We start from the raw sequence: 25,136 nt of genomic DNA on the forward strand, positions 1-25,136 counted from the left end.
TGACATCTGACGATATTAAGTCTTCCAGTCCATGAACGTGGGATGTCTTTCCATTTGTTTGTACCTTTTAAAATTTCTTTGAGTGACATTTCATAGTTTTCAGTGTTTCAAGTGTTTCACTTCCTTGGTTAAATTTACACCTGTTTAATTAATTTTGATTCTAATGTAAATAGAATTATTTTCTCAATTTCCTTTTTGGATTGTTCCTTGCTTGTGTATAGAAACACAATTGATTTTTGTGTGTCGATTTTGTATCCTGCAAATTTCCTGAACTCGTTTATTAATTCTAATAGTTTTTTGGTGGAATCTTTAGGGTTTTCTACATATAAGATCATGTCATCTGCAAACAGAGATAATTTTACTCTCTCCTTTAAAAAAAATATATATATATATGTGTGTATATATATATATATATATTTATTTATTTATTTGACTGTGCCGGGTCTTAGTTGCAGCATGCAAGATCTTCATTGCGGCATGCAGCCTCTTTAGTTGCAGCATGCAGACTCTTAGTTGTGGCATGCATGTGGGATCTAGTTCCTTGACCAGGGATCGAACCCAGGCCCCCTGCATTGGGAGCGTGGAGTCTTAACCACTGGACCACCAGGGAAGTCCCATACTCCCTCCTTTCTAACGTAGATGGCTTTTACTTCTTTTTCTGGCCTAATTCTGGCTAGAACTCCCAATACTATGTTGAATAGAAGTGGCAAAAGCAGACACCTTGTCTTGTTCTTGATCTTAGGGGAAAGCCTGTCATTCTTTCACCATTGAGTATGATGTGAGCTATGGACTTTTCATAATACAGCCTTTATTATGTTGAACTGCCTTTTTTTTTCTTCTACATTTGCAATGCTTACCCTCTTGCCTCCTGCTCCTTCAGCTTCTCCCATTACTAAAGGAAAAGGCCCGTGATGCCTTTCTCTCACTGTACATCTGCTTACACTACCGCTCTCTCCTTCCTTCTCTGTGTCTTGGCTTCCTCATCTTCTCTTCACTCTTTGCCCAGATCAGGCTCCTCCACTTTTCTGAAATAGCCTTGCAAGGTGTCTGTCAAGCTCCCCCCCTCCCTTTGTGGACACATCTCCTCTCCCATTACAGTGGCCCCCTTGGCCGCGTCGGTGCCATTGCCATCCTTTCCTCAGACTCGGTCTTCTCTGGCCTTCGGTGACGCCAGCTCCTGTAGGCCTCCCTGTCCGTGTGTACTTCCAGGCCTAGGGCCACCCTCTGACTTCTTGCTTACATCTTCTCGGGCTCTCAGGTTTGAGAGCACATCAGAGAGCTGGTGGAAAGTGCAGCTGCTCTGGCTCCACTCCAGGAGATGTGGTGCTATGGGTCTGGACTGGGGCCTAGGGCCTCACTCTGGTTGGTGACCCCTCCTGGCCCCTTTTGTGGGATAGACTATCTGGAAACCATACTGTGGGGAACTGGGCCCTTGGCAGGTTTTGTCTGCTTTCCGTGGCCTCTGTTCCACCAGCAGTCATGCTGCCTTTGACCTTCACACCACCTTCTCCTCTGAGCTCCAGACTCATTTTCTGCCTGCCTCCTTAACACCAACTCTTTGGGGGCATCGCTGGGCACCTCATGCTCCACATGTCCTAAGCCACATCCCCTCTGCCCTTCACCAGGCCTGCTTCTCCCCCAGGACTTCCAGCCTCCATGGAGGCTCCATTACGCACAGAAATGTGGGCCCTGTTCTTGTTGCGACCATTCCCTTGCCCTCACAGCCAATCGGTGCATCCGCATGCCTGGCCATCCAGTCCCTTTGCTGTCTTGGGCCTAGCCAAGGCTGTAGCTTCCTCACTGCCTTGTCCCCACTTGTCCCTGCAGCCCCTTCTGCTCTGGGCAGTGTTCCAACACAGGCTTCTGGTCACATGGCACCCTCTCGCTTAACACCTTCTGTACCTTAAAAAATTGCAACCCAGGATTCTGGTTGGGGTTGTAGTGCTGCCCTATCCAGGCTGGTGGGCTGTCTTGCCTGCCCAGTACAGTGCTTGATTGCTCCTACCTGAGCCACTGCTCCCACTTCCTGGAATCCAGTTCTCATGTCATGTTCCTGGGAGGCCTTTCCTAATCTCCAGACCGGGCCACACCCCCTGTGACCCCTCCCATGAACAGCCCAGCAACACCCTGTGTGCCTCCCACAGGAGAAGATGCAGGACATCTACTGGCTGCTGCGTGTCTGCCTGCGGACCATCGAGCATGGAGACCGCACAGGTCCTCTCTTTGCCTTCATGCCCGAATTCTACCTGAGTGTGGCCATCAACAGCTACAGTGCTCTCAAGAATTACTTTGGCCCTGTGCACAGCATGGAGGAGCTCCCAGGTGATGGGGCCATTCAGCCTGGGAGGGGACAGAAAAGGGGGCCTCTGGAGTGAGCCCTAGAAGCCCTGTTCTGAGCCCTCGTGGCCCAGCCTCACACATCCCACGTGGGGAGGAGGTGAGGCTCTGCCCACCATCACACAAGCATTTGCAAAAGTCCCACATGGTGGAGAGCCCTGTCCTAGTACCAGCAGCCATAGAACCAACAGCTCCTCCCTGGTGTTAGGAGGGAAACAGACGAAATGGAGTACAGGGTGTGGGGATCACCCCTACCCCACCCACCCTGCCCCGCCCCACCCCACCCCGGCTTTCACTTCCTTCTTGGTGCTTCTGTGGCCCAGGAGCCAGCTGGCCTCTTACCCTGCTGCCCTGGCGCTGGCCATGGGGTGTGGCATCCCATGCAGGGGCAGAGTGGCTTGTCTTTGCAGATCACAGCAAGGAGTAGGGGGGCCCTGCTGGTGGCCACATAGGAGTCTGGGCTTCTTGCAGACCACTGATTCCAGGCTGGGCTTGGCAGTTTATATCTGGACTAGGCTGTGGGCTTTTACGCTCCTGGCCTGTCCCCTTGCCCTGCCCTAGGCCTCAGTGCAGGCTTTGTCCTCAGAGGTGGGGCTGCGGGTGCCCAGGGGACTTTGCTGAGCCCTCCAGTGTGTGTGCTGAGATGGGTTTGAGCCCAGGCAGGAGGACTCTTTGTCAGGACCTAACCTCCTGCTGGGACCCGCCCAACGCCCACAATGAGTCTGTGCCTTCAACTCTTACCAACTGTTAGTGAATGCCCTGCCTAAAGTCCCCAGATGTCAGCTTGGGCCCAGACTAGCCCTTGGAGCTAGCTCTGGAGCCCACTACCCAAGCCCACCCACCAAGGGGTGTGCCTGCCTCTGGAGTTCGCACTCCCGATCAGCTCATCCTACTACCCAACCCTGCAGGCTATGAAGAGACCCTGACCCGTCTGGCTGCCATCCTTGCCAAACACTTTGCCGACACACGCATCGTGGGCACTGGTGAGGTGCCCGACAGAGGGCTGGGGGAGACGGGGACGGACGGGATGGTACCTCTGGCTGGCTATTCTCTGCGCACAATGCCAGCCAGGTGGGTATGAGGCATGGGCACCAGGGCTCATGCCAGGCACCTGCTGAGGCATGACCTGTCCCAGCAGATATCCGTGACTCGCTGATGCAGGCCCTGGCCAGCTACGTGTGCTACCCAAACTCTCTGCGGGCCGTGGAGCGGATCCCTGAGGAGCAGTGAGTGGGGGCCCAGGGGCAGGGGGGCACGCACTCTGCCCTGCACAGCACTAGCGTCACCCCGTGCCTACCACCCATTGCTCTCACAGGCGTATCGCCATGGTGAGGAGTCTCCTGGCTCCCTATGAGCAGCGGCCCTGGGCCCAGACCAACTGGATCCTGGTGCGGCTCTGGAGGGTAAGCCTGGCTGGAGAGGAGGTGGCTATGGCTGGCTGGAGGGAGGGGTTGCCCTGCCCCACTGACCTCCCGCCAACTCCACCCCCAGGGCTGTGGGTTCGGGTACCGCTATACACGGCTGCCACACCTGCTGAAAACCAAACCTGAGGATGCCAATTTGCCCAGCCTCCAGAGTGAGTATCCAGGTTTGGCAGGCGGGGGCCCTCACCCGCTGCTCTTGCGTTCTCGCAGACTTTCCCACTTCTTCCAGCCTCAGTCCTGGACTCGTGTTGGGCCCCAAACCCCCTGTGTATCCCCTGGGGTCTCCATTTCCCTGCTTCCTCCCAGTCTAAGGACCCTCTGGTGCTCTTGAGTCTTGCTCTCCAGTCCCATGTGTGCCCTTTGGTCCTGAACGGTCTGCATGTGTCACAGTGAAAAGGGGCAGCATCTTCCCAGGCTGCTGGCAGCTTATGCAAAGTGATGACCCTATCCCTTGCCCTCTGAACCAGCTCCCTGACCTCCAGCCTTGTCCCAACACCATGTCCTTCTGCCCCTTTACTTTCACTAGCTGGTGCCAGACCCTGGATACCTGAGTCAAGGCAGGGGCACGGACTAAGGGTTGGCCAGGGCCCCAAAGGGTGTCCATGGGGCTTCCTGGAGGAAGTGGCCTTTGGTTGGGAGCAAAGTCTGCATTTTCTGTCCTGGGCCTATGGTCCAGCAAAGCCCTGTGAGCCTGAGGACCTTCACTGGGCCCAGCCCAGGGTCTTGGGCTGTCTTGCTTGCAGAATCTGCCTGCCACATGCTGTACTCACCCCACACAGTGGCTCTCTTTAGCCCATGTGGTATGTTTCTGCCCTTGTGGGAGTGTTTGGGCCTAAAGGGGTCCCCAGAGGCCAAGTTCCTTGTGCAGAGTCACACAGCAAGTCCTTGCCAGTTGCCTTGGTCCTGCCTCCAGGGTGGACCTGAGCTGCAAGTGGAGAACAGCAGTGGGGCCAGATATGCATCCTGCTGCTGTAGGAACTATTGATTTGCAGGGGGGGGAGGTATGCCTAGCCCGGTGTGGCTGAGGGCTCTGGTTACTGCTGCCTGTCAGCCCAGACTTGGCGCCCACCACCTCAGCCGTATGCTAAGGCCAGGCCAAGGGCAGCAGAGGACAGTGGAGGATGGCAGGGCTCAGAGGAGGCTCTTGGGAGAAATGGCCTTGATACGAGTGAAGAGGGGTCTAGGTTGCCCCGTCTAGGTCTAGCCCTTCCTGAAGGGCATGTGACTGAGAACTTTCTGGGGATCAGGCTGGGGCTTGGGGGCGGTTCTAGAACTGGGGGTGGGGCAGGCATTGGGAACAACTGCAGCCTGTGGTTGGCCCAGCAGAGGGAGGGGACAGATTTAGCCCTGACCCCCAGGCAGCACTGCACCCTGTCCCCCTGCCTTCAAGACCTGCCTTCAAGCTCCCTTCAAGTTCCCAGGGAGCTGTCTTTCTGCCCTTACACCAACGGCCTGTGAGTGAGGACAGAGGCAGACGGGCAGGGGCCGCTGACTGGAGTCCCGATGATGCCCCTCCCGATGTCCCCACAGAGCCCTGCCCCTCCACCCTGCTGCAGCAGCACATGGCAGACCTGTTGCGGGAGGGTCCTGACGTGGCACCCAGCTTCCTCAACAGCGTCCTCAACCAGCTCAACTGGGCCTTCTCTGAGTTTATCGGCATGATCCAGGAGGTGGGTCACGGAGGGACCTTGTGGGCCAGGGGGTTGCAGAGGATGAGGCACAATCTGCAGTGTGGCCAGACCACTGACTGCTGCCCCCACGTTGGTGGCTCAGATCCAGCAGGCTGCTGAACGCCTGGAGCGGAACTTTGTGGACAGCCGGCAGCTCAAGGTATGTGCCACCTGCTTTGACCTCTCGGTCAGCCTGCTGCGTGTCTTGGAGATGACCATCACGCTGGTGCCTGAGATATTCCTCGACTGGGCCCAGCCTACCTCTGAGATGCTGCTGCGGCGTCTCGCACAGGTATGTCCATCTGGGCAAGGGTGGTTGGGACCCTGGGGACACCCCAGTGGTGTGAGCCCACCCATGCACCAATGTGCTCCTGCCCTCACAGCTGCTGAACCAGGTGCTGAACCGGGTGACAGCTGAGAGGAACCTGTTTGACCGCGTGGTCACCCTGCGGCTGCCTGGTGAGGACCTAGAAGCCCTGTACCCAACACACCACAGGCCTTGGTTCCTCTGCCAGGAGCAGTGCTGCCTGATTCTACATTCTGCACTGGGACAGCCTGGCTTGGCACCCCCAGCCTAGCTCAGCCTTCTGTGGGGAGGAGGGTGGGAAGTGTGAATGACGATGATGTCAGCTGGGCAGGGATGGAGCCCCTGCAGCGGGACCACTTGGGTAGCTCATCCCCTTCCTTCCCTTTCCCTTAGGCCTGGAGAGTGTGGACCACTACCCTATTCTGGTGGCAGTGACAGGCATCCTGGTACGACTCCTGGTGCACGGCCCAGCCTCAGGGTGAGTGTTAGGGGCTGGGGTCCCCTGTGGGTGCTGGGCTTGTCTGATGGGGAGGGGGCTGGGCAGGGCCTTCCAAAGCTCATCTCTCACATGGACTTCAGCGTCAGGTCTGGAGCTGGAAGGAAGGTAGTGAGGTATGAACTGAGTAGGTGGCGGCAGCAGCAGCAGCAGCAGCCTAAAGTAGGAGAATCCAGGAGCTCCACAGAGCAGGGTGCCCTGGCCCATGGGCAGAGCCGCTGGCTGTGGCTGTGCCTCAGGCAGGGGCACGGGAACTAAGACTGTGCTAAGGGTGGGGTGCCATCCTGTGATATCCAGGGACACACTTGCTGGGGTTAAGAGCTGAGCACACATACTGCCATCTGTGTCTGTGAAGGCTCCAACGACGAGCATGTACTACCTTTATTAAGAAATTCCATGATAGCTGGATCCAGGACACTTGTGGGCCCCCCAGCTCAGCCCTCACTCAGGAGGGGTTCCCAGTCCCCGCTTCCCTGCCTCCCTGCCGTGGGAGTGGTGAGATGCATATGAAGCCAGGGTACTGCTTCAGCCATTAGGCTGATACCAGTGCCAGCCCTTAAGAGGATTCTGCCCTTGGGAGACAGCAAGTTCCGGCTCAGCCCTCCCATCTTAGCCATGCTCAGCAGGCTTTTTACTGCTGAAAAGCTGGGGGAACAGGTCATTGGTGCCCCTTACCATTGTCTTGTGAGCCCATGGGAGAGGCTCTGCCCTCAGAGTGCCAGTGATGCCCCTGGAGGTCTCTTGAGGAGCCTTGCCTGCTGGTTGCCTTCTCACCAGACTGCATGGACTCATGAAGCTTCAAGTAGCTTGACTGTTGGTGCGTGGGGAGTCACATTTCACCAGAGGGAGGGCTTGTAATTCCTCTTCCCACCCTCGGGGTGGGGACTCAGTCTTCCTTTGAAGTCTTCCTCCTTTTCCCCTGTGGGCCACTCCTGTCCCCTTGGGAAGCAGAAGGTGGTCATGCTTCAATTCTTCACCACGACTCTCCTTGATGGCTGCCTTAGCCCCTGCGGGTGAACCTGGGGCTCTAATGCAAGGGCTCTTCCAGATGGCCCTCGGTTCCAATCCTCATGTGGGCACAGGTAGGCCCTGCTAGGTCCTGGGATGTTTTGGTCCTGTGTTGCTGGGGAGAAGCAGGAGAGAGTTGGGGACTTCAGCCCCTCTACCAGTGAGTGGTGTTGCTGTGGTTTATGTCGAGGCCCACACAGGAGGCTGGAGGACCAAGCCCAGTGCTTCCCACCAGCATCTGGCACTTCTCTGGGCAGCAGCGGGGAGCAGGGCAAGCAGTGGGCAGGCAGTGGCCTTGGTGGGGCCCCTGGGCAGCCTAGGTCATCACCAGACCCTCAGAGCCTGTGGAGCTAGTGGACTCAGAGCCAGCCTTGAGCCGCAGGCCCAAGGGATTGTGGAGATCAAAGTCTTCAGCTACCGCTAGCTGCACACGACCATTGAGGCTTCTCCTGCCAGGTTCCAGAAAGACCACGTGCTTGTGGACACTGGCCTTGCGTCTCGGTGCGTCGGGCGGCGTGGTGCTGAGCACTGAGGACTGTGCGCTCAGCTCCTGGAGTGGGCTGGGTGTTCGGGGCCAGCGGCGGCAGCGGCAGGTGTGATGGTAGCAGCTGCGGCAGCCGGGGCAGGGTGGCGTGAACAGGTAGAGCAGCACGAGCACCAGGCCCACGGCGCAGCCCAGCAGCGTGGTGAAGCCCGTGTTGAAAGTGTCAGGCTCAGGGTGTGGAAAGTGCACACTTACGTTGTACTCGTGTGTCTGGTTGTGATGCAGGTGGGGTCCAGTAGCCAGGCACACAAAGACACCCTCGTGCCATGGCTGCACGTTGCTGATGGCCAGGCTGCCATCAGCCCGCACTGCGATGCTGCCGTTGCGAGACCCTGGTGCCACAAGCAGCTCATGCTGCGGCGAGACCCAGGCAATGTGCACGGCTGGGGCGCTGGTGTTGCAGTGTAGCCTCAGGGACTGCCCCACCTGCACATGCAGCTGTTCTTCAGGCTGCTCTAGGCCCCGAGCCAGGGCAGCTGAGCAGTTCTCAAAGACACGGCTGTGCTCAAAGAAGCGCACGCGGGAGGTGGGTACCTTGAAGGCCAGGCATGTGTACTCGCCCGCGAAGTCGCTCACAGCGCTGAGCCCCCGCTGGTGCCAGCGTTGCAGCAGATGGTAGAGACGGCAGTCACAGGGTAATGGGTTGTTGTGCAAGTAAAGGCCGTTCTTGAGAAAGGCTGGCAGTGAAGCCAGGTCAGGTACAGGGATGCGTCCTAGGTGGTTGGAGGAGAGATCCAGAGTACGTAGGTGGGTCGTGCCCAGGCCGTGCAGGTGATTGAAAGAGAAGGACGCAAGTTCATTGCAGCCCAGGTAGAGACGACTGAGCGCGCCCAGGCCGTGGAAGGCCTGCTCGTCTAAGTGTGCCAGGCGGTTATTGAACAGAAGCAGCATCTTGAGCTCCCCCAGGCCGTCGAGGTCGTGGCGGCCCAGGGCCCGCAGGGCGTTAGATGATAAATCGAGCAGCCGCAGGCCGCTGGCATTGGTGAAAACTCCCGGACCTAGCGTATCCAGCTCGTTGTGATTTAAACGCAGGGCGCGGAGCCGGGAGAGGGGCGCCAACCAGCCGGGGCGCAGGCGCTGCAGCGCATTGTGGCTCAGGTCGAGGTCTGCAGCTGCAGCTGGTAACGCGCCCGGCACATCCTGCAGCCCCAGGCCGGCGCAGCTCAGGAGGTCGGCAGCGCAGACACATTTGTAGGGACAGTTATGAGGCGCAGGGGACAGGAAGCCCTCGGAGTCCAGGGTGCTCATTAATCCGACACGCAGCATGCACAGCAGTGTGCCCTGCAGCACCAGCCGGGCCATGGCGGCGGCTGCCAGGGGTGGGACAGGGCAGCTTGGTGCGGGGCGCAGCTCCGAGACTCACCCACTTCACATCCGGCTAGAAGTGCGGGGCGCTAAATGGCCAGTGGCCAGCGAGACAGTATGCGGGCTCCGTCCCGCAAGGCCGACCGCTCCAGCTGCCCGGCTCCAGATTTTGGGTTGAGTTGGGGCCACGCTCTGCTCAGCACTCCCTTCTCAGGCTTCCCCAGCTCTCTCCTGAGTGCCTTTCTGAGCACTCAGCTTCTAAATACTCTCCGGGAGGCGATTTCTCGGGGGCGGGGCCTCAGGCTCCCATTGGCTCCCATTGGAGGGGCGGGGTAGCCGCGTCCCCCGGCGTTCATAGGCCCCCGCGTGGCCGCCAGAGGGTGAGCGAGTTGGGCCACAATACCCTAGCCTGAGCTTGGCTGGCGGCTTTCCAGAGGGCCCGTCTCCCGGAACCCTGGGAAGCATGCCTTTAAGCTTCTTGTGTTGTGTTTCCTTTTAAGGGTTAACGTTTATGAGGGGGCAGGTGTTTTCTTTGAAGGGTTAACGTATATGATTGATTGGGCAGCTGTTTCCTTTTAAGGGTTAACGTAAATGAAGGGGCAGGTGGACTTCCATTATCTTCTGGTGGTGCTCCCTTAAACTGGTACCCGACAATGTGGGTCCTTACTGGGATCTAGGACTTTACTGGGAGGACTGGAGAGAAGCAGGGAGACTGGGTGGAATGAACCAGGCAATAATGCAAATAGGCTGGACTTTCCACCCCCACCCCTCCGAACAGATACTGATTTCAGACAGGCCCAGCTTCTGACTACCCTTGTACCCTCTCCCACCTAGGACAGAGAGAGCCACATCAGTGCTCCTGGCTGATCCCTGCTTCCAGCTCCGCTCCATATGCTATCTCTTGGGGCAGCCAGAGCCCCCTACCCCTGGCACTGCCCTGCCTGCCCCTGACCAGAAGCGCTTCTCCCTACAGAGCTGTGAGTAGGCTGGGGGTGGGTCAGGGAAGAGAGGGATTTGGGGCTGGGCCAGGTTAGTAGTCTTAAGAGGAGCAAATTCCCAGGCAGTGAGTACTCAAGAGGCACTGGGTTCTAGGGCCACATTTGGCCTGACACCTCCTACCACCCGCCAGACACAGATTACATCAGTGTTGAGGAACTGGCCCAGGTGGAACAGATGTTGGCACACCTGACCTCTGCATCTGCCCAGGCAGCAGCTGCCTCCCTGGTGAGTGGGGCCACAGCATACGGGTCCACACAACCCCAGTACACGTCACCACAGCTGTGTGCGTACTGTACACCCAACTTGTCTGGGCACCCGACCCCAGCCCACCCTGCACTCTGCTCCCTGCAGCCCACCAGTGAGGAAGACCTCTGCCCCATCTGCTATGCTCACCCCATTTCTGCTGTGTTCCAGCCCTGTGGCCACAAGTCCTGCAAGTAAGTGGGCTGCACGGGCACAAGGGGCTGGGTGGGGAACAGCAGGGATACACAGGCCATCTTTATGCCCTCCCCTGTTGTAGAGCCTGCATCAACCAGCACCTGATGAACAACAAGGATTGCTTCTTCTGCAAAGCCACCATCATGTCTGTAGAGGACTGGGACAAGGCAGCCAGTGCAAGTGCCACTTCCTCGGCTGCCTAGGCCTACCTGGCCCACACAGCAGGAACCTCTACCCTTAAACTCAAACCCAGGCTGGGCCCTATTTATGAGCCCCTTGCCCTGTCCCCCACGGCCCCCCACCATGCCCTATTTGTGCCTGAGCTTGACTTTCAGTCAGGGCCACAGTGAGCATTAAATTATTATTCCATACAGTCCTGGCCCAGCCCATCTTGAGGGAGTGGGCTTTGTGGGGTATGCCCAGCAAGGATCTTGCCAGATTATGTCCACAGGAGAAGGCGGGTGTCCGATGGCTTCAACCTTGTCCAATCCTCCCCAGTCAGATGGCAATGAGTCCAGGGCCTCCTGATGTGTCGAGCCAGTGATCCCCTTGCCAGGGGGGAAATGGGGGCTCAGCCAGCCCCACAGCATCCTCACATGATGATGCGGGGCTCCGGCACCGACTCACCAATAGACTTGTGGGGCAGCACACTGGCCCCGTTGAGGTAGAGCTCGTCGTTAACTATGACGTCCTCGCCCAGCACTGTCACGTTCTCCATGCGCACCTTGGGGGGAGGGGCAGGCCTGTCAGCGAGGCAGAGGCATTCCCCCACCCTCCCCATCTGGCCCAGCCCGGAGGCTTACCCACTGGCCCACGCGGCAGCGCCAGCCTACAATGCAGGACTCAAGCCAGGAGTGGGAGCGAATGTGGGCATCTCGCAGCACCGTGCACCGCCGAATGCACACACCATCCTCCACCACCACACCAGGACCCAGACTCACATTAGGGCCAATGCTGCAGTTCTCGCCAATACGGGCACTTGGGTCCTGAGGACAGCGGGGAAAACACAAGTGGGCCATCTGTCCCCCAAGGTTGAGGGGGTTGACAATGCTCTGGGCAAGGGCCTCACCACCAGCACGTTGCCCACAATGCCGGGGCCTGAGCACAGTTGCTCAGGCTGCTTCTGTCGCAGCGACTGCAGGAAGAGGCACATGCCGGTGAGGAAATCCTTGGGCTGCCCAATGTCCATCCAGAAGCCTGTAGGGAGAGAATGCATCAGGGGGCTCAGCCCAGCCACAGACCACCCCCACCCTGTGGCCTCCCTGCCTCACCCTGCAACTCCATGGCATAGAGCTGCCCCTCCTTGGCCATGACAGGGAAGATCTCCTTCTCAATGGATGTGGGCTGCAGCTGTGGGAGTGGGCAGCTCATGAGCAGGGTCATGGCAGTGGTGGCCTGCCCTACCCCAGCCCACCCAGCAGCTGGCTTCTACACACCTGGATGCGCCGTAGCACTGGAGGGCTCAGGATGTACATGCCTGCGTTGATCTTGTTGGAAACAAACACCTGCGGCTTCTCCACGAACCGGTGAATGCGGCCTGTGTCCGCCTCACACACTACCACGCCATACTTAGAGGGTTCCTCCACTTTGGTCACCTGAGTGCAGGGGGACTTCAGGCCTAGTCCAGGGCTCCTGAGCCTTGATATACATGCTGTCCTAAATTTCAGGGGCTTTGCCGAAAATGCCTAAAGGCACAAACTGCACAGCTCTGCAACCGCAACACCAAGGGGCAGTTCAAGGCTGGAGGATGGGAGAGGCTAGGGAGGCTGCGCATGGGGACAGGTACATTAGAACAGAAAGACGGGCTCTCTTACCAGAATTGAGCCCTCCTGGCCATGGTGCCGGTGGAACTGCACCATGGCTTGAAAGGGGAAGTCGCAGATCACGTCACTGTTGAGGACGAAAAAAGGGTCTGCAGTCTCAGAGAGCAAGTCACGGGCCAGTGCCAGGGGCCCAGCTGGGGGAGAGGGACAGGTCACCATCATTTTGGGGGTCTGAGCCCCTGGATCCAGGCTCAGCAGTCCCCATCCAGGCTGAGTCTTGCTCCTTCCCTGGCCCTAAACCCTCCCCAAGGGACCTTCCTATCTCTACTGACCTGTTCCTAAAGGCTCCTCTTCATGGGACATAGAGATTCGGATTCCTAGCTGGAAGGAAGAAGCCCCCCGTCAGGTTCCTCTCACCACGGTGAAAAGTTGAGCGGGGACCAAGGGAAAGAGCGAGAAGTCCGTGCCTCACCCTTTGCTCCTGCGCCTTCATTTCCTTCTCCAGCACCTGAGACATATAGCTCACAGCCAGAATCACGTGGTCCACGCCGGCCTGTGGGCAACAGAACAGCGCCGGCCGCCAAGCGGATTCAGCCGAAGGCACAGGTGTCCCCGATCCCCAATCGCTGGCCGTCCCTCATCCTATCAGGTCCTACCAAGATCCCGGCCCCGGGCCTTACCGCGGCCAGCGCCTCCACTTGGTGCAGCAAGATAGGCTTATTGCAGAAGTCCACCAGCGGCTTCGGGATGCTTAGCGTCAGCGGCCGCAGGCGCGTCCCATAGCCACCCACCAAAATCAGTGCCTTCATTGCGCCTGCGGGCGGCCGGAGAGTGAGTCCCGGGCTCCGAGGTGTCCGCGGCCTGCCTGGCGGACCCCTGCCGCACACTCCCGCCGCTGTGCCCGGCCCCTCGCCCTTCACCCGCCAGACTGACCAACTCTGGCTCTGCCTTGTCCGCCCAGTCCGCGCTGACGCTAGGGCCGAGACCGCAGCAAACCTGGACACGACGCCGGACGGAGACCGACTGCCTCCCAACTCGGGCCAGCGGCCGGCGGGAAGTGACGTAAACTCGGGCGGCCCAATCAGCTACCGTATACGTGGCACACAGTCGGCGTCGAAGCGCCGAAACGCGACGCTCCGGCCGACGCAGCCAATGAGAACCGAGCGCGCCGGGCTACCATGGGGACCGGGACCCGGACCTGCGAGTCAGCTGGCCATTGGCGGATACAAAAGCGGAGCTGGCGCCAAGGGCGAGGCTTCTTTTGCGCTGCGCCCCAACCGCTTCCGGCCCCTCCCCGCCTCACCGGGCCGGCCGGGCCGGGGAGGGGCCGAGGATGCGGGCGGGCGGGATTATGCCAGTCTCCCGGAGGCCGAGGGGTTTCTCAAAGACGCGGACACGCCTCGGTTTCTAGCGGCTTTATTTTGACATACACGACCTCAGACACAAGCGGGGCGGGCAGCGCTAGGTGTACAGAAAGGGGCAGGCTCAGCCCAATGCCGGAGCAGCCCCTCCCCTGCACGCAAGGTCCCGAGAAAACGCAACCGCGCCCAGACGCGACCGGAGCCACGTGTCATATCCGGGCGCAGGGCTCGGGCGGCGTGGACAGGCTTAGGCAGCTTCCAGGAAAGTGGAGTAGAGAGCGGTCCTCCAGGCGAGGCCTTGCAGTTCCCCGAGAAGCAAAGATACCAGGCCCTTCCCTTGGTTCTCCCCAAACTTTTCCCCATTAAAACGATTTTTTAAATCGGCACAAACAAAACCAAATTGAACAGTTTTAAAAGTTCAAGCAATATGCATCTAGGGGGGGGTGCACGTGGCGGGATGTGAGCAAGTGAGCAAAGGATACGAACTAGCCCAGGCCTTTGGCCCCGTAAGGAGAATCCCCACGCCCACTGTACAGGCCCGGATGTGAGGGAGGGGTGGCGTCCCGGGCAAGTTGCAGAACTGGTCCCCTTCCTCTTTAAGCACCGCCCATCCCACCCCGCTAGGGGGCTGGTGTCGACTTCGCCCAGGGAAGCACTATAGAGAGGGGTCGCTTGAACGCCCCAACCCGTGATCCCATCTTGCACTTTGGTCCCAAGTTGGGGCTGGGAAGGCAGGGCCTGGCAGGGACAGGGCTCTCTAGCATGGAACAGGGCGAAATGGTGGCAAAGAGCGTGTGCAGACACACATGCCCACCACCCACCAGAAAGCAGGGCTGTGTCTCCCAAGTGTTCAAAAGTACTGAAAACAAGGGACCCTGCCCTGGGGGAGAAGCAGCAAATCCCAGCCCTGCTCTTTTAGTGCCAGGCAAACACTGAATTTAAGTCGGTACAGCCTCTCTCGCGATGAAGAGCGGAATGGGGCAGCATCTCCCATAATATACAAACTCAGGAAGCACAGCACATCCCCAGGCTGGAGAGGTGCCATCAAGTGGGTCCCGAGTGGCCCCAGACCCTTTGCTTTAGCCTCTGCCTTACCAGGAAATGACTATCCACACTAATGAAGAGCTACTGCCCCCATGGATGAAGCCACAGAATAGTACAGAAGATGGTCATTACTGACCAGAAACAGGCAAGCTGCCCCTCCTAGCCCCAAGGAATGGGAACCTGCCCACCAATGGCACCAGGGTCAGAGGGCCGAGAGAGATGGGATCCCATCAAGGAGCCCATTTAAGATGTGTGGGGCTGCATCTCTAAGGACCAGGAAATTAGTCCATCAGTTACCAAGGCCTCTCAGAGACACAGGCTGGCAGGCTTACCATTAATGCCCCAATAGGGACATGCTAAAAGTGACAATGACAGTGGCCCTAGACTCAGAGGTGAGAGCACTAACCTCAGCAATGGCTAGGTGAGTGCAGTATCACCTGGCCACATGTGTTAGAGGTGGCAGGTCTCTGTGCCATTAAGGGCTGGCAGCAAAAGTTATGGGCAAGGAATGGGTCACCCCCTGGGCCTTCACTGTGCTACTGTCAGTGTTGAGTGTTGAGGGGGCCACACTCCAGGCTCACAGAGAGGGTGTTGGGCCAGCAGGGAAACACCTCCTCCAATTCATTTTGCTACCAGTTCTTTTAGAAAAGGTAGCACCTGCTGAGGAAGGGCACAGGGGCAAAAGCTCACCTCAGAAATGGTAAAGAGAATATTTTGCTGAGGGAAGCATGAAGAAAATCAATATTTACTAATGAACAAGGCTACACCCCAGGGGAAAGATCACAGGGGCTGGTAGATGGACAAATGGACAGACTGATGGACCCCAGTACTGATAAGACAAAACTCTCATTAGCAGAATCTGGGCACCTGCACCCAGCACCCAATGTCCCTATAAGCAAACAAGCTTAAAGTTCTCCCTCACAAGCCTGGAGCTCCTCACATGGGCTGCTGCCTTGAGCTTGGCCTGGGGAGAGGTGAGACCCTGAGCGGACCACAGCCTTTGAGCCCTGGAAGGAGCAGCCCATCCAAGGCAGCACAGCTGCCCAAGCTAGAGGAAGAGGACTCCTACCCACAGCACAAGGACTGCAAATACTAGCTGGGTCAGAGCCATCAGAGGCCCTGAGGCCTGCTGGAACACTGACTCTCCTCAGCAAACAGAGCAGGGCCCCCTCCAGTGGGGCAAGAGGGGATGGCCTCCTTAGGCAAGGGATCTTGGTGAGAAACGCTGGCTGGGCTGTGCAGGCAGGAGGAGGAGCAGGTTCAAGTGCCAAATAGTGCCTGGGGATCCCAGGGCCTGCCCTCTATCATTGCTGGCTTCAGCACAGCTTCATGAATCTAGCCTCATGCCAAGGTCAGAACCGAGAAGGGTCCAGCTGTGTGCAGTTGGCCCTGTGGTGCCCTGGGGACATCTGTTACAGACCTGGATGATACCCACAACACAAGCTACAAAGTCCCCCAAGAGATGGGCACCCAACCCTCTACTACTGGGAACAAGGGATGAGTGAGCATGGAGGGGCCCTGAGCCAACCCAGGGCTTCACCCCACAACTAGCAGGACCCTGCAGCCACAGACCCCAAAGACCTAGGCAAGAGAAACCAATGTCCAAGGGCAACCTGTCCCTGCTGCCAAGCCCACCAGGGGTATCTCTTCCTTCCTAAGTCAGCCTGGACACAGCAGTCAGAACCATAGAGCTAGGAAGCCTGGCTGAGAGGATGTGTTCTGCCCTCCTTCACTTTATATATATGGATTCCAGGCTACAGCTAAAAACATTTCTTTTAGTTTACACCAAAGAGAAATATCACCCTTTTAAAAGCAAGTCTGTGTGTCCTCATGGCGAGTTCAGAGCAATGGTCCCTGCCTGAGGGTGGAGAGGAAGGGGTTCTGGAAGCCCAGAGCTGGGCCTACTGGTTCTCGTCCCGCATCTGTTCCATGATGCTCATGAGGTTCTCCAGGCCAAACACATAGCCTCGGTCAGGCCCATCATGCACAGTGGGGTCATCTCGGAAGCCCTTGAATGTGCTGTGTGCAAAGTCGATCATGCGGACATCCACCTTGGGTGGAGAGAAGGGGCCCACCTCGGGGCTGGTGCTGCTGGGGCTGGTGCTAGGGCCACAGGATGGTGCCACCTCAGGGAGCCCTGTGTCCAGGTGCTTGATACGCATTTCGGACCGGCGGTCCAGGTAGGACTCAGACCGGCACTCCTTACCATCATAGATGACAAGCAGGGAACTGGAGTAGAAGCGGTAGGAGGCCTGCCGCTCCAGTACAGCTTTCAGGCCTCGCAGTTTGCTCAGGATGGGCTCAAAAAGGTCACGCCGCAGGTCCAGGCCATTGTGCAGGTACTGATAGAGGGCATTGCGGAAGCCTTCAATGGAGAGCCCACGGCCATAGTACTTGTTCCTGCAGAGGTAATGCCCCGTGTCCAGCTGGTACACCTGAAACCCCAGGAGACAGACAGGTGAGTACCAGGGAGGTCTGATGACCTCACGGTGCCCTGGGCAGGCACTATCTGGAAAGTACTTCTGACCAACCTGAGCTTTTCTGCTCAACCCTACACAACTAGAGTAGGCAGGCCAAGTTCACCCTAAGTTTTCCTGTGGTAAAGCCAGCAATGTGCAGAGACCAGGCCTACAGGTTTTCTGTCACTACCTTTGGAGCCCTCCTCCAAGTTGCCCCAGGAGACCAGCTGGACTCAAACTAGGAATTATCTTGCTGACAGACAAGAGTCTTACTTGCCCCAGTATGAAGGCAACAGGCTCTCACAGTGGTTCTGCACTGGAGCCCAGACCAAGGTCCCCAGGTAAGGACAAGAGGGCTCAGGGAACATGTCTACAAAAACGCACTCAGCACTCTGTAGGGGACTCACCCTCTCGGAGGAGATTCTGGACCACTGTGGGCCAGGAGGACACCTGGCTCGGATAGCAGGCAGGCACACACACAACCCAAAACATGCAAGCAGGAGCACCTAGGCTCTCACCAAGGATGACTCACCTGCATGCCACAGACCCTGACACCCAGCGTAGCTGACGTACTTTGCTCGCACTTCCGCATCTGCCGGGCTGCCTTCTCAGCTGATGCATCATCACCATGCTGCCGGGTGCCCATCTTCAGGTCCAGCACACAGGGGTACTTGAAGTGGTGCACCACGTTCTCAAGCAGGAGGAACTCTGGGCCACAGTCAAGGGGAATAACCACCAAACTCACCATCAGCCCCAGCCAGAAAAGCATAATCCCATTTTTCTATAAAAGGGGGCATTCCATTCTAATGTAATCTGTATTCACCTCATAAACTCTCAAATGTGGATTTCAAACCACTGGCTTATTATTTCTTTAAAAAATTTTTTTGTTGCGGTAAAATACACGTAACATTTATCATTTTAACCATTTTTAAGTATACAGTTCAGTGGCATTAAGTACATTCATATTACTGTGCAACCATCACCACCATCCAATCTCCAAAACTTTTTCATCTTCCCAAATAGAAATTAGAAACTGTACCCATTAAACAGTAACTCCCATTCCCCTCTCCCCTGCCCCCATAACCACTGTCTACTTTCTGTCTCTATGAATTTGCCTGTTCTAGATACTTCATATAAGTGGCATCATGTAATATTTGTCCTTTTGTATCTGGCTCTTTCGCTTAGCAAATTGTTTTCAAGGTTCATCCATATTGTAGCATGTGACAAAATTTCATTCCTTTTTATGGCTGACTAATTTTTCATTGTATGTATATACCACATTTGTTGATATCATTTTTATTTTATTCTTTAGATCTGTCTTGCAGGCATACAATAAACCAAAGAAGATTTGGCAGTTTCACATACATCCCTGGCACCATCAGTAAACCAAGGCCCTGCTCAATCCAGTGTCTCACTCAGGCCTAAGAAGTAAGGAACTTCCTTTGTAGCACTACTACAAAAATGATAAATCAGATTTAACATTCCCAAACAGGAATCTTTAGAAAAATCTGGATTTAAATTTCTATCTTGCCATTTTCTGAATAAACTTCAAACCAGTGGACCATATATTTAAACTTATCCCTTAGTACTTCTAGGATCTTCTGCTTAAAATGGCTCTGTGGTCCTGGCCTCCTGGCATTTATATCCATGTCCTCATCTACATCTCCTGTCTGCAACAATCTTAAAGGTACAGGCCTGTCACATGTCTGCCAAAAGTCATCAGGGCTCACAGCCTGGCCCTCAATTCCATATTTGGGACTATGTAGCAATCACATGGTCTTGGAGGATAAGACCCTCAGCATCACTATGATGATGAATATTTTAATATCCGCTAATTCTTTAAGGAGTAACACTAAAAAAATCATTAAATATGGCTTTTAACTAGTCTCATCACCTGCTATAAGCTATAAACAAGTGACAGTAAAACTCAAACAAGGTTGCAGAAATATCTCACAATGCCTGAGAGCACTGGATCCTGCTTCGGCCACTCACTGGCTCTGAGCACAACACTTAACCACCCTGTGCTTCCATTTACTCGTCTGTAAACGGAAATCATAACACTTCCTCCCTCAAAAGACTTAGGAAAACTGAGTAAGTATATATGAAGTGCTCAGCATACTTCCCTCAGTTTCTCAGTAAGATTTATTTATTGTCTACTGCTTCAAAACACGAAATGATTTTAAGAATTCCCATTTCATAATACTTTTTACCTTTGGTATCTTAAAAAACTTTTATATTGCACAGGTATAGTGTTTAGAAAAAACATACTAAAATCAAACATATTACTTTTTAATTATTATCTTTTGGGAGGGGAGAAATACACACATGTACACGTGTACATATGCGCACGCGCACACACACACACACCCCAATTCTAGACATGCACTGATAAATATGGTAGCCACTATCCATGCCTGGTGATTTAAATTTAGATTTTAATTAATTAAATAAATAAAAAATTTAGTAACTCAGTCACAGCAGCCACATTTCGGTTACAGTGTAGCTAGTGGCTACCACAAATTTCAGCACAGATTCAGAATACTTCCATTGTCACAGACAGTTCTATTGGACAGCACTCTTCTAGACTGCCAAGTTTAAGCTTCAGTCTTACCAGCCCCAAAACGCAGGAAAGAAACAACATGTTGATGAAAATAAGAAGGACAAAGAGGAAGAAGAGCCTATGGAAAAGGGAGATGAGAACAAAAGAGGAGCCCCTGAACAGAGAGGGCGCTGGCCATGGTACTGTTAGGTGCCCTGACACAGGACTCATGGTCCCAGTAGCAGGCACTGCTGGAGAAGCAGTAACAAGGATACTGTAGAGTTTTCGGTCCTTGGACTCGGAGCGCATGCGGCTCAGCTGCTGTTTGTGACAGCGCAGGCTCCAAGGGTTGTGGCTGATCTTCTCGGAACTCAGACCGCTGTTGCCATCCAGCATCTGGAAAGGGACATCCGAGTGGCTGTGTAGCTCCACCTTCGGAGTCTTTGCCTCCTGGGGGCTAAGAAGGAAGAACATACCCATTGCTAAGGGGCTCAGACAAGTCACCCTCTGGGGTCTCACTACACAGGGTGGGGGAGGCCTGGATCAAGTCTAATGTGCCACGCATAGACCTTCCTGAGGGGTGACACGGGGCCCAGATGCATGAGCCCATCAAAGTGAGTAAATGGTATAAGTACTAAGGAGCTAGGGTGTGCAGCCTGTGTTGCTAAACTGATCTGATCTGATGTCAGAGACAAACTATGTGCTGCCACATCTAAGAAAAGTCCCAATTCCAACTTCTAGGTCAAGTCACAGAGCATCCTATTCACTGAATTTTTTTTTTTTTTTTGGCCATGCCGCACGGCTTGCAGGATCTTAGTTCCCGGACGAGGGATCAAACCCAGGCCCTCGGCCGTGGAAGTGCCGAGTCCCAACCACTGGACTGCCAGGGAATTCCCTCACTGAAACTTATTTTTGAGTGATATTAAATATATATAAAGTAATTTAATCATACAATTTTAATTTCACTTTGGTTCAAAACGCTCATTTTTTATTTACATTAGTTTTATTTTTTTTACAATTCAGTTTTTTGGCGTTTTTTTTTTTTTTTTTTTTTTGCGGTACGCGGGCCTCTCACTGTTGTGGCCTCTCCCGTTGCGGAGCACAGGCTCCAGATGTTCAAGTTCAGCGGCCATGGCTCAGGGGCCCAGCCACTCCGCGGCATGTGGGATCTTCCCGGACTGTGGCACGAACCCGCGTCCCCTGCATTGGCAGGCGGACTCTCAACCACTGCGCCACCAGGGAAGCCCTGGCGTTTTTTTTAGTATATTCATGAGGTTATAAAACATCACCACTATTTAATTTTTAGGAATTTTCATCACCCCAAAAACAGACCTTGTCACCATTAGCAGTCACTTCCCATCTATCTCTCCCCCTCAGTCCCTGGCATCCACTGACTTTGCCTTCTGTCTCTTGGACAGAAACAATGGATTTGCCTATTCTGAACATCTTATATAAATGGAACCATATAATATGTGGTTTTCTGTGACTGGCTTCTTTCATTTAACATAAATGTTTTCAAGGTTCATCCATGTTGTAGCATGTGTCAGTACCCCATCCCTTTTTATTGCTGAGTAATATTCTATTGTATAGTTATACCACATTTAATTTATGGACACTCAGGTTGTTTCCAGTTTTCGGCTATTAGGAATAATGCTGCTATAAACATTTGTGTACAAGTTTTATGTGTGAATATATTCCTTCAATTCTCTTGGGCATATACCTAGGAGTGCAGTTGCCAGGTTTAACTTTTTGAAAAACTGCCTAATTGTTTTCCAGAATAGCTGCACTATTTTACATTCCCATCAGCAGTGTAGGAGGGTTCCAATTTCTCCATATCCTCATCAAAACTTTTATTGTCTATCCTTTTGATTATGGCCACCCTTGTCAGGGTTCACATTTTTTTGCATGATATATCAAGAAAAATAATTCTTTGTAGATTATTTTCCTAATCTACAAGAAAAGTCAATTTCCAATGCAATAAACTGAACTTCAGATTCAGGGAAAGGATTAATAGCTGATATCAGAGTCTCAAAGAGATATGACACCCAAACCCTTAAGGAACACTAGTCTGGATGCCACTCATTGCCTTTGGGCTCTGACATCCTGCAGGTGGGAAAGGAGCTGGAACCTCATCGTGGACCAATGCATTTCCACCTCTGTCTTGGGGGTGCGAGACATAACAAAGCTGGAGAAAACAGGGTGTTCTTGTTCCCAAAAAGCTGAGGGAACTTCATTCTCTCTTGAGTAGCTACAGCCATACTCAGAAGGAGGCATCACTGGGGTGATGTGACATACAGGCGGCAGCCTGCACCTATGTGGGTGGCCTAAGAACATCAGCCACCTTCCCCCAACCTTGAGCCTTACTTCCCCATGATGTATCAGGACTCTAGAGATATTCTGAGTATATCAGGACCAGACATGAACCACCAGTCCTGCTTACCATCCCCTTACCTCTCTGAGGTTTCAAGGGACAGGCTGGCTTTCTCCTCCCTGTGGTCACTGCCACTGCCTGACCGGTGCAGGCTCCGGCGAGAGTGCTTACGCCGAGGTTGCTCCCGCTCTGGTGTGTCATCCTGCTCCACGGTCTCACTTTCCACATAAGGGTAGGCCAACAAGTTGATGTAACCATCACTGTCCCCCTCAAAGCAGACTGACACCACTCCTGTTGGAGAAAAAAAGGCAGCCAGTCAACAAATGTCTACAGAGATTGGGTCCCTTCAGTTCAGACTGCTGGCACATGCTGTCCCTCAGCACACTGACATCACCTGCCCTGTATCAACTGTGGGAACAATGACTAGCAGACATCTTTCCAAAACACAGCTGACCACTAATCCCCCATTCTAAGTCTAACCACTAATCCCCCATTCTAAGTCCACTATTTACCTTTGATTTTGGATAAATCTATATATTTTTCCCATTCTCTTGTCTAACCCTCTCACTTTCTTTTTTCCTTTCTAATAAATTTATTTATTTATTTATTTTTGGCTGCGTTGGGTCTTCGTTGCTGCGCACGGGCTTTCTCTAGTTGTGGCGAGCGGGGGCTACTCTTCATTGGGGTGCGTGGGGGTTCTCATCACTGTGGCTTCTCTTGTTGTGAAGCATGGGCTCTAGGCGCGTGGGCTCAGTAGTTCTGCATGTGGGCTCAGTAGTCGTGGCTCACGGGCTCTAGAGCATGGGCTCAGTAGTTGTGGTGCACGGGCTAAGTTGCTCCGCGGCATGCGGGATCTTCCCGGACCAGGGCTCGAACCCGTGCCCCCTGCACTGGCAGGCGGATTCGTAACCACTGAGCCACCAGGGAAGCCCACCCTCTCACTTTCAACTACTGCCTTCTGTACCATTCAAAAGAACTGTATTTTCTAGGTGACATCCACACTCGACATAATTTAACCCTCTACTTATTTAACTGCTCTATGATGCTGTCATTTCCTATGTCCTCCTCTAGATCTGGTTTCCTTCTGCCTGACAATGTCACCTTGACAGACATCAAGACTTCTCAAAGACAGTCCCCAAAATATGTCTTCTGCCGACACTGAACATCAGGCTATTCTAAGCTCAACAGGCAGAACTTCTGCCTCACCAAACCACCAGCATTCCTAAGTTGAAACACCTATTTTCCATGCTGTACTCATGCAAAACAGTTTGTTGTGTCCATTTTTATCAAACAGGTTTTCATAGTTTCTTCTGGATCATTACCAAACGAGTTGAAACACAATACCTAGAAATCAAGGAGTTTTTTGTTATTTGTTCTTAAAAAGGTCGAGGCTGCCCTTCATCTAACTTCCATATCCAACCCTCTGTCAGCTACACTCCTCGTTTACATTCTTGGTGTGCAATATCAGCATTATTGAGAATCAGTGAGAAGCATTTAGGAATATGTCAGTATGCTAGACCAAGAATATCCTTCTCTTTGGCCCATTTCCTTCTCCAGGAGGGCACTGCCCCAATCCCTGGTCTCTATTAGGAAAAAAAATCCTTAAGACATTAAGGTGAAATCGATTTTTCTTACCTTCTCATTACATTGCTTAAATGTACACCTCACTTTAGTGAGCTTCACAACTGTGTCCTGGCTTCCTTACATAGATGACTGCCTCTCCTACAGGTTTCTGCCTTTGTAACTTCTTCTCTTTGTCTTTTCCAGAGCTTCAGTTATGTTCAAGTTTGAATGCCCTCTGGTCTACAATATTCTTTGTTTCCTGGGCTCCCCCTCGTACTCCGATCTAGAGTGTCCTCCAGGCCTGCCACATAGCTCCCATGCTGGGCCCCTCCTTGCTGCAGCTGACCAGAATGAGAATTGTTCCTTCTATGTCCTCTCCTTTTCCCTTCTTTCTTGGTTTCCTCCTTATTTGAGTGGAATACATCTTCAAGTAACTTCCTAAGAGTGCTCAGGAGGTCAATTTTCTGAGTCCTTTGCAGGACTTTATTCTATTCCAACACTTGACTGATAGTTTGGCTGAAGACAGAATTCTATATTGTCTGAAAATAAAGACAGTTTTACTTCTTCCTTTCCAATCTGGATGTCTTTTATTATTTCATTTTCTTGCCTAACTGCACTGGCCAGAACCTCCAAGTTATATGTCAACTAGAAATGGAGAGCATGGACATTCTTGTCTCGTTCCTGATCTTAGGGGTTAAAGCAATTGTCTCATCACTGAGTAGGAAGCTAGCTGTAGGTTTTCATAGATGCCTTCTATCAGCTTTGAGGAACTTTCTTTCCATCCCCACTTTGCTAAGAGTTTTGTTACTCCTGTTGTTTTATCAAGAATGGATGTTGATACAGATGGCCAACAGGTACATGAAAAGATGCTCAACAATGGCTAATTATTAGAGAAATGCAAATCAAAACTACAACGAGGTACCACCTCACACCAGTCAGAATGGCCATCATTAAAAAATGTACAAATAACAAATGCTGGACAGGGTGTGGAGAAAAGGGAACCCTCCTACATTGTTGTTGGGAATGTAAATTGGTGCAGCCGCTATGGAGAACAGTATGGAGGTTCTTCAAAAAACTAGAGTTGCCAGATGATTCAGCAATCCCACTCCTGGGCATATATCTGGACAAAACTGTAATTCAAAAAGATGCATGCACCCCTATGTTCACAGCAGCACTATTCACAATAGCCAAGACATGGAAACAACCTAAATGTCCATCAACAGATGAATGGATAAAGATGTGGTACATATAGACAACGGACTATTACCCAGCCATAAAAGAGAATGAAATAATGCCATTTGCGGTAACACTGATGGACCTAGAGATTGTCATACTAAGTGACGTAAGTCAGAAAGACAAATACCATATGATATCACTTACATGTGGAATCTAAAATATGACAAGAACTTTTCTACAATACGAAACAGAAACAGACTCACACACAGAGAACAGACTTGTGGGGGTTGGGGGGGGAGGGATGGATTGGGAGTTCAGGATTAGCAGATGCA

At 53.6% G+C, this 25,136-nt stretch overlaps 4 protein-coding genes across 26 annotated transcripts in view; 1 reads left to right on the forward strand and 3 right to left on the reverse strand.

The window, feature by feature from the left end:
• RNF123 (ring finger protein 123) overlaps nt 1–10,901 on the forward strand; it is a 31,089-nt gene extending 20,188 nt beyond the window's left edge. For 8 of the 13 annotated variants that reach the window (XM_033864970.1, XM_033864971.2, XM_033864965.2 and 5 more), the window contains 12 exons: nt 2,145–2,322; nt 3,246–3,320; nt 3,476–3,563; nt 3,644–3,740; nt 3,829–3,913; nt 5,292–5,431; nt 5,535–5,723; nt 5,815–5,890; nt 6,132–6,216; nt 9,926–10,068; nt 10,221–10,527; nt 10,611–10,901. In XM_033864970.1, coding sequence (XP_033720861.1) covers nt 2,145–2,322; nt 3,246–3,320; nt 3,476–3,563; nt 3,644–3,740; nt 3,829–3,913; nt 5,292–5,431; nt 5,535–5,723; nt 5,815–5,890; nt 6,132–6,216; nt 9,926–10,068; nt 10,221–10,527; nt 10,611–10,731 — 1,584 coding nt within the window. In that variant the 3' untranslated portion in view covers nt 10,732–10,901. The remainder of the gene's footprint in view (nt 1–2,144; nt 2,323–3,245; nt 3,321–3,475; nt 3,564–3,643; nt 3,741–3,828; nt 3,914–5,291; nt 5,432–5,534; nt 5,724–5,814; nt 5,891–6,131; nt 6,217–9,925; nt 10,069–10,220; nt 10,528–10,610) is intronic. The other 5 variants (XM_033864974.2, XM_033864975.2, XM_033864973.2 and 2 more) reach the window with 5 other exon arrangements.
• AMIGO3 (adhesion molecule with Ig like domain 3) lies at nt 6,579–9,931 on the reverse strand. Its single transcript, XM_019931682.3, has one exon. The coding sequence runs from the start codon at nt 9,086–9,088 to the stop codon at nt 7,559–7,561; it is 1,530 nt and encodes a 509-aa protein (XP_019787241.1). The 5' UTR covers nt 9,089–9,931; the 3' UTR covers nt 6,579–7,558.
• GMPPB (GDP-mannose pyrophosphorylase B) lies at nt 10,871–13,557 on the reverse strand. 2 transcript variants are annotated; one of them, XM_019931693.3, is made up of 9 exons: nt 13,225–13,557; nt 12,764–12,844; nt 12,624–12,672; nt 12,343–12,485; nt 11,965–12,123; nt 11,800–11,878; nt 11,598–11,725; nt 11,332–11,514; nt 10,871–11,252 (listed from the first exon to the last, which is right to left on the reverse strand). In XM_019931693.3, the coding sequence occupies exons 2-9, from the start codon at nt 12,806–12,808 to the stop codon at nt 11,121–11,123; spliced, it is 918 nt and encodes a 305-aa protein (XP_019787252.1). In that variant the 5' UTR covers nt 12,809–12,844; nt 13,225–13,557; the 3' UTR covers nt 10,871–11,120. The 2 variants fall into 2 exon arrangements, with proteins under 2 accessions (XP_019787252.1, XP_004314856.1); XM_004314808.4 differs by having other exon boundaries at nt 12,972–13,557.
• A 134-nt stretch (nt 13,558–13,691) lies between these two features.
• IP6K1 (inositol hexakisphosphate kinase 1) overlaps nt 13,692–25,136 on the reverse strand; it is a 73,926-nt gene continuing 62,481 nt past the window's right edge. For all 10 annotated transcript variants that reach the window (XM_019931692.3, XM_073811130.1, XM_019931683.3 and 7 more), the window contains 4 exons: nt 22,146–22,356; nt 19,970–20,151; nt 17,688–17,863; nt 13,692–17,131 (listed from right to left, as the gene is read on the reverse strand). In XM_019931692.3, coding sequence (XP_019787251.2) covers nt 16,598–17,131; nt 17,688–17,863; nt 19,970–20,090 — 831 coding nt within the window. In that variant the 5' untranslated portion in view covers nt 20,091–20,151; nt 22,146–22,356 and the 3' untranslated portion in view covers nt 13,692–16,597. The remainder of the gene's footprint in view (nt 17,132–17,687; nt 17,864–19,969; nt 20,152–22,145; nt 22,357–25,136) is intronic.

The sequence above is a fragment of the Tursiops truncatus genome, chromosome 10 (genome assembly GCF_011762595.2).
Source record: "Tursiops truncatus isolate mTurTru1 chromosome 10, mTurTru1.mat.Y, whole genome shotgun sequence".
Taxonomy (NCBI): domain Eukaryota; kingdom Metazoa; phylum Chordata; class Mammalia; order Artiodactyla; family Delphinidae; genus Tursiops; species Tursiops truncatus.

Coding starts and splice junctions, on each gene's coding strand:
- GMPPB (XM_004314808.4), bottom strand. CDS start 13,100: ATGAAGGCACTGATTTTGGTGGGTGGCTATGGGACGCGCCTGCGGCCG. Junction 12,673..12,763: donor TGAAGGCGCAGGAGCAAAGG/GTGAGGCACGGA, acceptor TCTTCCTTCCAG/CTAGGAATCCGAATCTCTAT. Junction 11,879..11,964: donor CAGTGCTACGGCGCATCCAG/GTGTGTAGAAGC, acceptor CCACTCCCACAG/CTGCAGCCCACATCCATTGA.
- AMIGO3 (XM_019931682.3), bottom strand. CDS start 9,088: ATGGCCCGGCTGGTGCTGCAGGGCACACTGCTGTGCATGCTGCGTGTC.